Raw genomic sequence first — 13,043 nt, forward strand, 5'->3', positions numbered from 1 at the left:
ACTATTGCGCTATCTCTTGGATAATGGTATACCCTCAGATAATATCATATAAAATATGTTCAGCATAGTATTGGATGACTTCCCGTCATCATCAACATTCAAAGATGTGGATTGCTTGATTTACATTTAGACGGGGGCTAGTTTTTTTAGGACACCCTCATTTTAAATTTTCAAAAACATTGTGTCCAGATATACAACATATTGAGAGCTGACACTTGTGTGACCATTCAGTATTTAGTTTGAACCCTTGACATCATGTATGAATAAGTGAAAACTTTAGGATGAGTTATATCCTTATGATGACGTCAACTGAAAGGGGGTGGGTAGTGTCTCCAAAACAAGCCCTTTCAGTAAACATGAAGGGGAGTCACTTGAACAAGCAATTATAGTTTAAGATTGCTTTTTTGTGCAGTTTAATATCTATGTTTGACTTTTACCAACATACAACATGTTTTTTGCATATTTTGTTTCAACTGGTGTAGGGGGATTCCCGCCAATACAACTTGATATAAAATTGGATCAAAATCTATTAATTCTTTCCTAAGTTCGCGGCTACCAAGCTTGGCATGTGCAAAACTGTTACACCTTCGCTGTGACCTTTAAAATAACCTCAAGGTCACTAAATTCAAGTGGTGTCGGTTAATCTCGTCAATAAACCTTGGTACCAAATTTGAACAAAATCCATCATTTCTTTCTCGAGTTCTTTCAGTAAACCGAAGGGGGAGTCATTTGAACAAGCGATTGTAGTTTCAAATTGCCTTTTTGTGCAGTTTAATATCTAAGTTTGATTCTAGCCGACCTCTACCAATCTCAAACATACAAAAATGTTTCTTGCATATTTTGTTTCCTGAAGTTTAATTTGTGATGCATTTCATTGCTAGTCAACTAGGCTATTCCATTTGTCCGAACCACAACATACGGAGACAGATCATTTAGCAGACCGGGTGCTGTACTCTGGAATTGATTACCTGAAAATGTCAGAAAACGGAAAATATCAACAGTTTCCGATCTTGTCGCAAAACCATCCTCTTCAAACGAGCATTCGACTAAGCGCACATGAGCAGGACTCTGGATATGTAGCGCTATACAAATGTGTAATTTGATTTGATTTGATTTGATATACCCGTTAGAAACCCATCCCCACCCCACCCCACTTTATATTTATACATATCAAAACCTTAAAAGATATTTGCGAAAAGACATGATACAGAGGACAGTAAGAGATTTTATATCGATTATATATCAGGACGAATATCATTTTTGTCATTTGGCTAAGATTTGTCAGTTCTTTCTTGGGTTATCGCGCTAACAATCTTTATATTGGCAAAACCCTCAGAATTTTGCTGTGACCTTGAAAATTATCTCAAGGTCACTCCATTTCACTTGTGTCGGTGAATCTCGCCAATATACCTTGGTACCAAATTTGAACAAAATCCATCATTTCTTTCTTGAGTTATCGCCCTAACAAGCTTATTTGATGTATGAAATGCAACGAAAAACAAACACCCGCGTATTTACGAGTGATTAAAACTGTTATTACAATTTACGTAAATATTTATTACATTTTACTGCAACGAAAATTATTACAATTTACGTCAATTTTTATTACAATTTGCGTATTACAATTTACGTCAATTTTTTTTTTACAATTTACGTTTTTATTACAATTTACGTCAAGTTTATTACAATTTGCTGCAAGTATTACAATTTGCGTTTTTATTACAATTCACGTCGTAACAGCCCCATTTCACAAAGCAATCGTAGCGCTAGGATGATCGTAACTCTCATCATTGACTTACAACAGTCGTAGTGCTAAGGCTTCTTTGTGAAACAGGGCCACTGGGTATCTTCCTCCTTTTTTCATAATTCTGAAACTTGAGGAGATATGTTCCAGTCGGACACAGTGCGGACACAAATGCGACAATCCCAGACTGGTGTTCGTTAGTATCAACAGATTCACAGATTAAGATAGTTGGTTTGTGAACACAGTATCCTACGTTGTTGATTTCACCAAAGCGTTATACGTTTGACCTACACTTACGACTTTCCTCAAACGTCAAGTTGACACGCATTAACATTAACTGAGATATTGCTACGAGATATCGTACAACTACAGCTGCAACGATTCACCAAGACCTCGATTCGATTTTCTATATTGGACCCTCGATTCGATCATTTTCGATTCGATTCTTCATACAAGTAAAAACATCAGATGTCATTGAACTCTCAGAGTTTATTAAACAAAACATATCACACTGAAATCAGGAATGTAAATGATGTAACCTTTTTCAAACAAATAAAATATGATGTTTAAACGCAGAACAGCACTCAAATATCGAACCGAAATAGTGATAATGATCATCGAAACTCGAAACTGAGGTATCGATTTTCGATAAATCGAACCGAATCTTTGCAGCCGCGTCAAATTCCAAAACTAGCTCTTTCTGCTGTTGACAGTAGAGTGAGTGCAACTGAGTTTTGATCCAGGATGTCGGTATGGTGTTGACAGTTGAGTGAGTGTAACTGGGTTTTGATCCAGGATGTCGGTATGGTGTTGACAGTTGAGTGAGTGCAACTGAGTTTTGATCCAGGATGTCGGTATGGTGTTGACAGTTGAGTGAGTGTAACTGGGTTTTGATCCAGGATGTCGGTATGGCGTTGACAGTTGAGTGAGTGAGTGTAACTGGGTTTTGATCCAGGATGTCGGTATGGTGTTGACAGTTGAGTGAGTGTAACTGGGTTTGATCCAGGATGTCGATATGGTGTTGTAACAGTTGAGTGAGTGTAACTGGGTTTTGATCCAGGATGTCGATATGGTGTTGACAGTTGAGTGAGTGCAACTGGGTTTTGATCCAGGATGTCGGTATGGTGTTGACAGTTGAGTGAGTGTAACTGGGTTTTGATCCAGGATGTCGGTATGGTGTTGACAGTTGAGTGAGTGTAACTGGGTTTTGATCTAGGATGTCGGTATGGTGTTGACAGTTGAGTGAGTGTAACTGGGTTTTGATCCAGGATGTCGGTATGGTGTTGACAGTTGAGTGAGTGTAACTGGGTTTTGATCCAGGATGTCGGTATGGTGTTGACAGTTGAGTGAGTGTAACTGGGTTTTGATCCAGGATGTCGGTATGGTGTTGACAGTTGAGTGAGTGTAACTGGGTTTTGATCCAGGATGTCGGTATGGTGTTGACAGTTGATTGAGTGCAACTAGGTTTTGATCCAGGATGTCGGTATGGTGTTGACAGTTGATTGAGTGCAACTAGGTTTTGATCCAGGATGTCGATATGGTGTTGACAGTTGAGTGAGTGTAACTGGGTTTTGATCCAGGATGTCGATATGGTGTTGACAGTTGATTGAGTGCAACTAGGTTTTCATCCAGGATGTCGGTATGGTGTTGACAGTTGAGTGAGTGCAACTAGGTTTTGATCCAGGATGTCGGTATGGTGTTGACAGTTGATTGAGTGCAACTAGGTTTTGATCCAGGATGTCGGTATGGTGTTGACAGTTGATTGAGTGCAACTGGGTTTTGATCCAGGATGTCAGTATGGTGTTGTCAGTTGAGTGAGTGCAACTGGGTTTTGATCTAGGATGCCAGTATGGTGTTGACAAACCTTGAAACACGATCGGGACGAACCAAGATTTAAATCATAAACCTCTGGAGAGACCCAACTCTGAACAGCGAAATTTCGGCGCCTTAGCCGAGAGTGCCATCACTGCTGCCTTGTGCTTCATGCAACCAATGGCAGTGGGGGAGCTTGGGTCTAGATTTTCGAAGCTCTCTTAGCGCTAAGATAGTTGTAAGTGCCATACATGAACATTAACTTACGACTATCTTAGCGCTAAGAGAGCTTCGAAAATCTAGGCCCTGGTGATTAAAGCGTTCGCTCATCACACCGAAGCCCCAGGTTCGACTTCCCACATGGTTACAATGTGTGAAGCCCGTATCTGGTGTCCCCGGCCGTGATATTAATGGAATAGTGCTAAAAGCGGCGATTGAAGATAGTGAAAAAGAATCAGACACAATATTCTCGCTGACACTATATGCAGTCCCACTCATAACACCCATGATTTACAACTAATGTTTGATCAACAGTGGGCCATACACTCGTGAAGCAGCCATAAAGCAATAAACCATGGCAAGCCGGTTGTTGCAGCAACGCCTAAACACAAACACTCTCCCACTGATCGCGCCACATCAGTCTGTTCGAGAAGTTGCAGAGGGAACGGCGTTATCTCTAGTTGCTGAGGTTATCTAATACCAATCACCATGGGAATAAAGGATAGCTTCATGGGAGCATCTGTGTTGATGAAGGTGTGCTTCCTGGTGCTGCTGGTGGCCCAGGTGTGCAACTACATCGCCTTCACCATCCCGCAGTGGGGGAAGAGGTACACGGCTCCGGTTGGAGACTTCTTCGTTGGGTATGGTCTGTGGAGGTTGTGTAGTAACTCAGAACTCCCCTCAGCGTGTGGTCAGTTGGATGGAACCAGACTAGGTAGGTCACTCTAATATGTCGATAAGGGAAATGTTTACGTGCTAAAAGTATGGTAACATTTTAAAGAAATATAATTTAAGTTCTGTGAGTAGCCTCACTGTTTTGCTTCTAGATGTTTAGAATATCGCTATTAATGAAGCAGAGTTAATTCACCCACTCCTATACATTCCTATACTTTCTTGTCCACTGGAACACGGGGATTGGTGAAATTATATATACAAATAAATGTAAATATTCTTGGCCACCATTTGTAGTTTGTGAGCCATGCCGATTGAGTACTTCAGTTCCAATCTTAGTAACTTCAGCGAAGTGACCCATAGCAATGAGCAGTCACGTCAATGTATTGTGAAAACATAGTTATCATGACGTCTACCTTTGTTCATGTCACAGAAGGTTTGATATTAGTATATTGTGATAACAGCTTGCGCTTACATTGTTTCTCAGAAGTGAACTTATGGGCATTACATAAATGATATAAGATTACGGAATTATCTGTCCCGAGTATATCCTTATCATCCGGAATGTGAAGCCTGTATTTCAAGACATTTGGGGCAGCGAAAAATCTAAGACTGCGTTGGGTCATATTCCTATCCCCTGTCGCCTTCTAACATGTTGGCATGGATACAGAAATTATGTCTTCTCGCTGAATTTGGAGAATCCAATGCGCCAGATGTTAGCATCATTGTATATTTTCAATTGTAAATTAAACCACCTTGATTTCCTCCTATGTTCGACAGGTTTGTGCTAACACTAAACTTGACACTGGTTACACTGATCTATTTCAGACTGGTACGCCGCTGTGCAGGCTATGTCTGTGTTTGGCTTTGTCGGAATCAACGTTGCGTTCCTTGTGGTGACTCTTCAGATATTTTCTTCCATGTGCAAAGGTGTCAGTGACCTCGGCTTCTGGAACGCCCTCTGTTGCTTTCTAACTGGTAAATACGTCTACAGTGTTTGTTTGTTGTTTTACGCCGACAGCGGTCTGTAAATAATCGAGTCTGGACCAGACATTCCTGTGATTTACAGCATGAGCATCGATCTACGCAATAAGGATTACGATGACATGTGTCAGCCAAGTCAGCAAGCCTGACCAGCCGATCCCGTTAGTCGTCTCATACGACAAGCAAGGGTTGCTGAAGAGCTGTTCTAAGCCGGATCTTCGCGAGTACGTCTACACTGACACGGGTGACTAATTCGGGTGTTATCATACCATGTACCGTGTACAATAAACCTTTACTGTAAGATGCACGGGAGGATCAGTGGTCAAGTGTGTAGGACTCCCTTTGTCCATAGTATTTGCATGGATTCCCTACTACCTTAGATATTCCTACTGCGTTTGATCCTTGATCTGTCAACGTCATTCCTTAATTCGGAGCCTTCAGTGGAAACTTTATTCACTTACATATTTTTTCCTCATCAACGAATCCTCCCATAAACACTTTAATGCCACGGTACTATACAGCGAACATTTTTGTACAGGGCATATTGATTACAATCAAGAAAGGGTGGTACAACTTCGGAATAGCTAGCACATACACTTTAGGACATCCATAAACTCAAACTCATCTCATCATGACCGATGCTATTATGATTTAAACATTCATATTACTCGATTTCCTATGTATTTCAAGCTTAGATTGCTGTTTTTAATGTTACAAACTCATTACATAAAAACTTAATTGTGAAAATGGTTAGATGGTATAATTTCTGTTTAGACATTTTTACTGAACAGTGTTATATATGCACCGACAATATAAATATAACATTTAAATATATGCACTAACTGGCATCCGACAATACTTAAAAATACGAAATTTAACATTTAAAGGGCCGTATAAACATCGATCAAAGGATTAACCGATAACACGCTGATTGATTAATTACTTTTATCTTATTACAGCGGAATTGTCAAAATGTAGTGTTTATGTATGTAGATTTTACTAATCTATACTGAATACACTCTTGTCGTGTCGGTGTCTGCGTAAAACAACGTCCTTCTTTCAAAGGATTAACCGGCAATACATTGATTGATTGCCCATTATTGGCTAACTAAATTACTGTTTTAAAGAAAGGCGGACATTATGCAATTAGTTGCCAGGTGTGCTATGTTGGGTGACCAATGAGACTATACACCAATACCTGAAAAGATTTATCACTTTTTCGTATATTAAACTGTTAAAAGACACATCATTTGGAACAGTTTTGTGGATATTGATGGATACATTCCTCGAACAAGGTAATGGCCTGATATTGTTCCTATAACTTTAATCTGTTTTAATTTTAATATTTGCATTTTGTTTTTATTCATTTGTCGTAGCATTCAACAGAATCATTGTTTTCGCCGTGAAGTGTAATGAGACAGACAACATGCACTAGGGTGTGTGCGAAGTATGATTCACATTGGCAAACTATAAAATGTCCAGATATTACAGTTCTGTTATAAATTCACTATAAGTATCAGCAGATCGTCTGCTTTTTATTTAGTTTCAAAATGCATACAAGTATGATAATAAACTAATTAGGATTATAAGACCAAATATAAAGACGCACATTGACTAGTATCTACATACTGGTGAGTGAACATTAACCATGGGAATGTAGCAAGGAATTTATCGCGCAGTATTGTGACTTCGACCCCCACCTCGCTTCCGTGGAAGAAATCGTTATGTTATAAGTTGTGTCATGCAAAATCCGTTTGGTTATGATTCCAATACATATTTAACTACGAGTAGAAAGTAGTCTTGATTTTCTAACTTGATGAAAACAAACTATAATCTCATTAATTCTAACAGATTTTTATTTTTAAAATGGCGGCGCCCTGTCGGGAACATCCGCCAGTCTGAGGATAAATGGTATTTAGGGTTTGTTTTCACCGAGTTAAAATCAAAACTATTTTCTACTGGTAGTCAAATATGAATTTTATTGATGGCCAATAGCATTTTGCATGACATAAGCGTATAACACAACAATTTCTCTCGTGGCAGCGAGGTGGGTGTCAATATAATACTACTTACAATATTATTGTTACTTCGACCACAACCTCACTTCCGAGGAAGAAATCGTTATGTTACAAGTTGTGCCATAGAAAATCTTTATGGTCATCAATCATATGCATATTTTACTACAACTAGTAAGTAGTTTTGATTCTTTAACTTCCGTGAAGCGATCTGAACACAAGTAAGATATCGTTTCAGGCTTCCACAACGCTCGCTTCGCACTCCTCACAAACATAACCCATGTAGCACGAACTGCGGGCTCCTGTGGAAATCTGTGCATGGGGACACCATCGCCCGACCCCTAGGAGCAATTGACGACAAAGCAACGATTCGGCATTCGTCGTTGATGTCGAGAAATCATCAAAATGATGAGCGTGCTACACATTTTCTATACAACTAACTGAAAATCGTTCCTCATATGACGTCACTGCAGTGCTCTGGCGACAGAGTTACGTAACCTGTCTGTGGTTTCGTTGGCGGGCGAGAGGGAAGCAGGCGACTTTTTGGCCACTTTTAATCGCTCGGTATTAATTAACCACAAGTTTTTAAAGAATAAATTTGGTGTTCCGCATAAGACTAACCACAAATCTTTCATATGTAATGGTTAAAAGAGTAACAAAAAACAAAGTTTATTGGTTCTTTAAAAGCGTTTCATCTTCAGGGCCCCAAAGTAGGTTTTCTGTGAACATAGGTTTCAAATTTATGAATGACTCACTTAGCAACCAACCTTTATAATTTATAACTTTATTCTGCTTCATCCAACAGGTGCGTGTTACCTGGTTGCTGTGATTATCTTCGGAACGAACTTTGACGACGGCTTCTTCAGCTACGTCGGCGGAGGGATCTTGCGGGAGGGGGAGTTCGGCTTCAGTTTCGGATTTGCCATTGTGGCGCTGATCTTAGAGATTGTGGCGGGAGTTCTTATCTTGCTGGACGGAAAGGGCGTCACTGTGACGTCACCGTCGTAAACATGGAGCAGTCATGGCATTTCTCCTACATAGACACCACTGCGTATACATGTATATTTATCTTTGTCACTTCTGGTGTGAGTTTCTTAAACGCTGTACAAGTATTTATATCTAAATAAGTGTTTTTCTTATGTCTGTACTTCTATTTTTGTAGTTGTTATGGCGTTGTGTTTTATGAACATAATATAGCATCCTATAGGATTGAGTTTGCGCCAGTCTAGGTCCAGATGTTCTTTTGTCGACTGACATTGAAATAATGTCTGTGTTTACTTCAGGTAATTATTATGGTATATAAAGTGTATCAGAGGAGGCGTATGAATGACATAAACATATTTGCTCGGACTGCCTGTTATTTCTGTATTTGGCGTCCGGAAAGGACCGTGCTTGTTCTCTGAAGGAAGAGTTATCAGGATAATTACAGGTGCGCTCTGGACAGGGAGGTACCTTCTTCGTAGGGAGGAGTCTATGTGATCTTAGAGGCGGTGGGGTAGTCTTATGGTTAAAGCAACCGCCCGTCACGCCCGTTTGATTCCCCACATGGGTGCAATATGTGAAGCCCATTTCTGATATTGCTGGAATATTGCTAAAACACACTTACTCACTCACTGTGTGATCAGAACAATTACACCTGTGATATGGACAGAATATAGATGTCTATATTTTGAAAACAGTGACAGGCGTCTGGGAGAGTTCAGTCTGTGGCCGGTGACAGGCGCTATCTGGAAAGTAGAGTAAAGCCTCAGCATAGCGAGGGTAACCAGCACTGGGGTTAATGTACCCTCAAGACAAGAAATATATCAAGATATTTATGTCATTATAATGAAAGTTGATTGTATTAAGAGCGGTAAACCACAGTGACATCCCCGCTGACCTTATCATGCGACATAGTGGAAAGCACTTGTTCAACAACGACTGTTTTGAAAAGGCCCCAAAGACATTCTTTTTTTCTAAAGCCTACAATTGACTTTTTCCCTAACTCTTATTCTATAAATAGTTTTAATGCGCCATGAACATTCATCAGTGGGTTGACATTGGCGCTTTACAAATATAACTGTTATTACTTGTGACCTCAAGGCCTGTGCCGTTAATTACGGCTAAGTCTAATAATCTGCGGGGTGATCTGAAGGAACAACAGACTCCACAAAGCGCAAGCTGTGTCCCTCTTGTGTGTCAGAATGCGATTAACATGCAACTGTGCCGAGCTCATGGTTTTCAAAGATAAACGTCTTGGATCTGTACCAGATCTAAAACGAAGGTAAACGAAGCAACTTTTTCGATAATCCTTGATTGCAAGTATTCCAACTGCAAGACGTCCCATTGCAATGTTGCAATGTTGCGATAAGCAGCATTCAGTCTCAGTAACTTCGAATAATTCGAGACCCGTGAAGATCCGGGATAGAATAGGTCTTTAGCAACCCATGCTTGCTACAAAAGGCGACTATGCTTGTCGTAAGAGGCGACTAACGGGATCGGGTGGTCAGGCTTGCTGACTTGGTTGACACATAGCATTGGTTCCCACTCGATTATTTACAGACCGCCGCCATAAAGCTGGGGTATTGCTGAGTGCGGCGTAAAACTAAACTCACTCACTCACTCGAATAATTCGACAAACGTATGACACAATACTGACTGACGTTTGACCATTTTTAGTCTTTGTCACCGTAGAAGACACAATGTCTTCTTGCATTCTGCTTATAACTTCCTTTCCATGATATTGTCGCAGTCTTTTATAGTGAGTGAGTGGGTGAGTTGGGGTTTACACCGCTTTTAGCAATATTCCAGCAATATCACGGCACCAGAAATGGTCTTCACACATTGTGCCCATGTGGGGAATCGAACCCGGGTCTTCAGCGTGACGAGTGAACGCCTTGACCACTAGGCTACCCCACCACCCCGCAGTCATTTATAAAAAAATTCTATACACAGATACAAAAGTTTAAAACGGTTGCTTTTGTGAATTACACCAACGACCACGAATCAAACACAGTTCAATAAAACATATTGTATTTGTATTGAATGTGTCATGAATAAACTATCAACAGTCATACCATCTCACATGCGTTACTTTTTACTTGTATTAAGTGAGATTTTACACTATCGGCCTAGGTGACATACACTTTAATACAGGGGAGATTATCATGTCGTTAGTGGGTTTTTTTCATATAATCTTTAAATAAACATGAAGATACAAATGCACCTTTGGTAGTCCCAACACCACAAAGGCAAAGGAAAGGCTTTCAAGGAAAATACTACAAGGAAACGTAACAACTATATGAGGTTGCAATGCATGGCCATTCAGGACAACTTCACACTTTGTAATACTGTTCGGATTATCGGGGTTACACTTAATTTCAAGCAATCTAGATATACCAGCTGAAAGTAAATTCTCCTGAATTGACAGACCTTGCCCACGTCCCACGTAAATTTAAACTTCACACCCTCGCCACGTGCATCCTGTGTTACGTTACCATCTTCGCGTGAGTGCGGCGTAAAACTAAACTCACTCACTCACTTTCTGGGGTTGCAAGTATTACATATATACGTATATCTGATTACAGATACACCTTCATTGATGAGTCACTATTCTCTCCTCTCTTGCAGATTGGTACACAGCTGTGCAGGCTCTCTCCATTTTTGGCTTCGTCGGCATCAACATTGCCTTCATCATCGTCGTGTTGCAAGTGTTCACGTCCAAGTGTGATGACGTTACCGACATCGGGTTCTGGAACGCTATACAGAGTATTGTCACAGGTGCCGTAACTGATTCCCTGTGTTAATTATTGAAAACTGTATCGATTCCATATTATTGCATGCTTAAATACAAATACTCATATCAGACTCAGGTGTTCACTGTGGCCTGTTCACCCTTTAACATTCAATGCCTTTTCACCGGATCAATGTTTTATATTTTATATCTAATATATTATTATTCAGCTAACGTGTTCAAGTCATTTTGCATTCAGTGATTGTAGGTAAAAAAAAAACAATTCATGGAGATCGCACATCATGTGAATGGTCTTTTCAGACCATAATATCTTAAATTTTTGTCTTTATTACAAAATTTAAGTTAATAGTTGTCTCTATTGCTTGCAAAAGAACGATTCTAACCCGGATCATCACAGGTGTAATGTACACATGTATGTATATAACCATTCATCCAGTAATGTGCTTAACGTATTTTTCTTGTGTCAAAAATCAGATAATATCAGTAGAACATATTTCCGTACAACTGTATTAAAAGATAAAACATACAGGCTGACAATAAGCTCTTACTTATATATAAATTTTATTATTTTGTTTTGTTTTGTTTTGTTTTTCAGCTATATGTTACCTTCTAGCGGTGATCGTGTTTGGAGCTGAGTTTGACAACGGGTATTACCATCAACCGATTACCCGAACGGTCAAGATCGGAGAGCTGGGGTTCAGTTTCGGCCTGGCTATCGTGGCTCTGTTACTGGAGGGTGTGGCTGGGGTACTGATGCTGGTGGAGAGCAAGAAGGGGAAAGGAACATCGCCGGGGTAGAGCTGAAGTCGCATATGTCGTATTTCTTGAGGATACAAACGGTATACCAGATGTTTAGGTGGCATATCCCGCACATATTGAAGGATCTGTGTTATTCAAGATTTCAGTAAAGCTAAGCTTAATAAAATAGATATTTTGGAATTTCGCATCCAAAATGGTCTTGGGTGAATTTGTTAAAGGGGTAGACATCTGTTACATCTGAATAGCATGGGAGTGAGGTTGTGAGTTGGGTTTAATGCTGCTATGACAAATGTTCCAGGGCCCGGTTTCACAAAGCTATCGTTGCGCTAAGACTGTCGTAGTTAGAGTATAGGAGGCACGACAGTCGTAGCGCTACGATAGCTTTGTGAAACCGGGCCCTGATATGATACTGGTTACCTTAAAGAAAGGGGTAAGCCATCCTTGATAATCTCCAGTGTATATTAGGATGGGGCTAAGCCTTAAGTGATGCAACTTATAATTACCAGGATCCGCTAAAGTTCGATGATGCGTTATTTTGACAAATCTTATACATAGATTCTCCAGTCTCGATATAGCCCGAGCTGTAAACGAACGCTGTCTCTTTTCTGACGTGTGGTTCCTTCATGCGTGTAGAAACAACAAAATTGTAAACGGATCACAACACCAAGCAAAGCTATCATTCATCATATAACGGGTGGTGAACAATGCCTATACGTCGATTTGATGTTAGTTTATCATTAATGAACCAATGGTCAAGCGTTCGCAAATATGTGACAGGGATTTCTGAAATATGGCCTGTGTAAAATGGTGTCGCCGCCTCAGTTGTACCTGACAAATGTTTTCCTTCAGAACGGCTAAAAAATATGTAAGTGAAAGTAGGGGTTTTAATCGCCGTCGCCGTCGTTGTTGTAGTAGTAGTACGTTGTCATGTTGTTGATCACTGGATTGTCTGGTCCAGACTCGATTATTTACAGACCGCCGCCATGTAGCTGGAATATTGCTGAGTACGGCGTAAAAGATGTAGTAGAATTAGTAGAAGTAGCGGTAGTAGCAGTGGCGGTGGTGACGAATCACTACAGAGATCAACATGACCATGTTATACATC

General features: G+C 40.2%; 2 protein-coding genes across 2 annotated transcripts; both read left to right on the forward strand.

Moving 5' to 3' along the window:
- Positions 1–4,222: 4,222 nt before the first annotated feature.
- LOC124258079 lies at positions 4,223–9,469 on the forward strand. The gene is made up of 3 exons (XM_046692151.1): positions 4,223–4,490; positions 5,276–5,425; positions 8,252–9,469. Exons 1-3 carry the CDS (start codon positions 4,265–4,267, stop codon positions 8,452–8,454), a joined length of 579 nt encoding a protein of 192 aa, XP_046548107.1. The 5' UTR covers positions 4,223–4,264; the 3' UTR covers positions 8,455–9,469.
- Positions 9,470–10,741: 1,272 nt separating this feature from the next.
- On the forward strand, positions 10,742–12,089 carry LOC124258069. Its single transcript, XM_046692143.1, has 3 exons — positions 10,742–10,769; positions 11,056–11,205; positions 11,775–12,089. The coding sequence occupies exons 1-3, from the start codon at positions 10,742–10,744 to the stop codon at positions 11,975–11,977; spliced, it is 381 nt and encodes a 126-aa protein (XP_046548099.1). The 3' UTR covers positions 11,978–12,089.
- Positions 12,090–13,043: the final 954 nt, after the last annotated feature.

The sequence above is a fragment of the Haliotis rubra genome, unplaced genomic scaffold (genome assembly GCF_003918875.1).
Source record: "Haliotis rubra isolate DU_JTF1 unplaced genomic scaffold, ASM391887v1 Scf681, whole genome shotgun sequence".
Lineage (NCBI taxonomy): Eukaryota > Metazoa > Mollusca > Gastropoda > Lepetellida > Haliotidae > Haliotis > Haliotis rubra.

What these genes read in the sequence shown, in the direction of transcription:
- LOC124258079 (XM_046692151.1), top strand. Translation starts at nt 4,265, where the DNA reads ATGGGAATAAAGGATAGCTTCATGGGAGCATCTGTGTTGATGAAGGTG. An exon ending in GTTGGATGGAACCAGACTAG is followed by an intron (nt 4,491 to 5,275) that starts GTAGGTCACTCT and finishes GATCTATTTCAG; the next exon opens with ACTGGTACGCCGCTGTGCAG. An exon ending in CCTCTGTTGCTTTCTAACTG is followed by an intron (nt 5,426 to 8,251) that starts GTAAATACGTCT and finishes TTCATCCAACAG; the next exon opens with GTGCGTGTTACCTGGTTGCT.
- LOC124258069 (XM_046692143.1), top strand. Translation starts at nt 10,742, where the DNA reads ATGGCCATTCAGGACAACTTCACACTTT. An exon ending in TCAGGACAACTTCACACTTT is followed by an intron (nt 10,770 to 11,055) that starts GTAATACTGTTC and finishes CCTCTCTTGCAG; the next exon opens with ATTGGTACACAGCTGTGCAG. An exon ending in TATACAGAGTATTGTCACAG is followed by an intron (nt 11,206 to 11,774) that starts GTGCCGTAACTG and finishes TTTGTTTTTCAG; the next exon opens with CTATATGTTACCTTCTAGCG.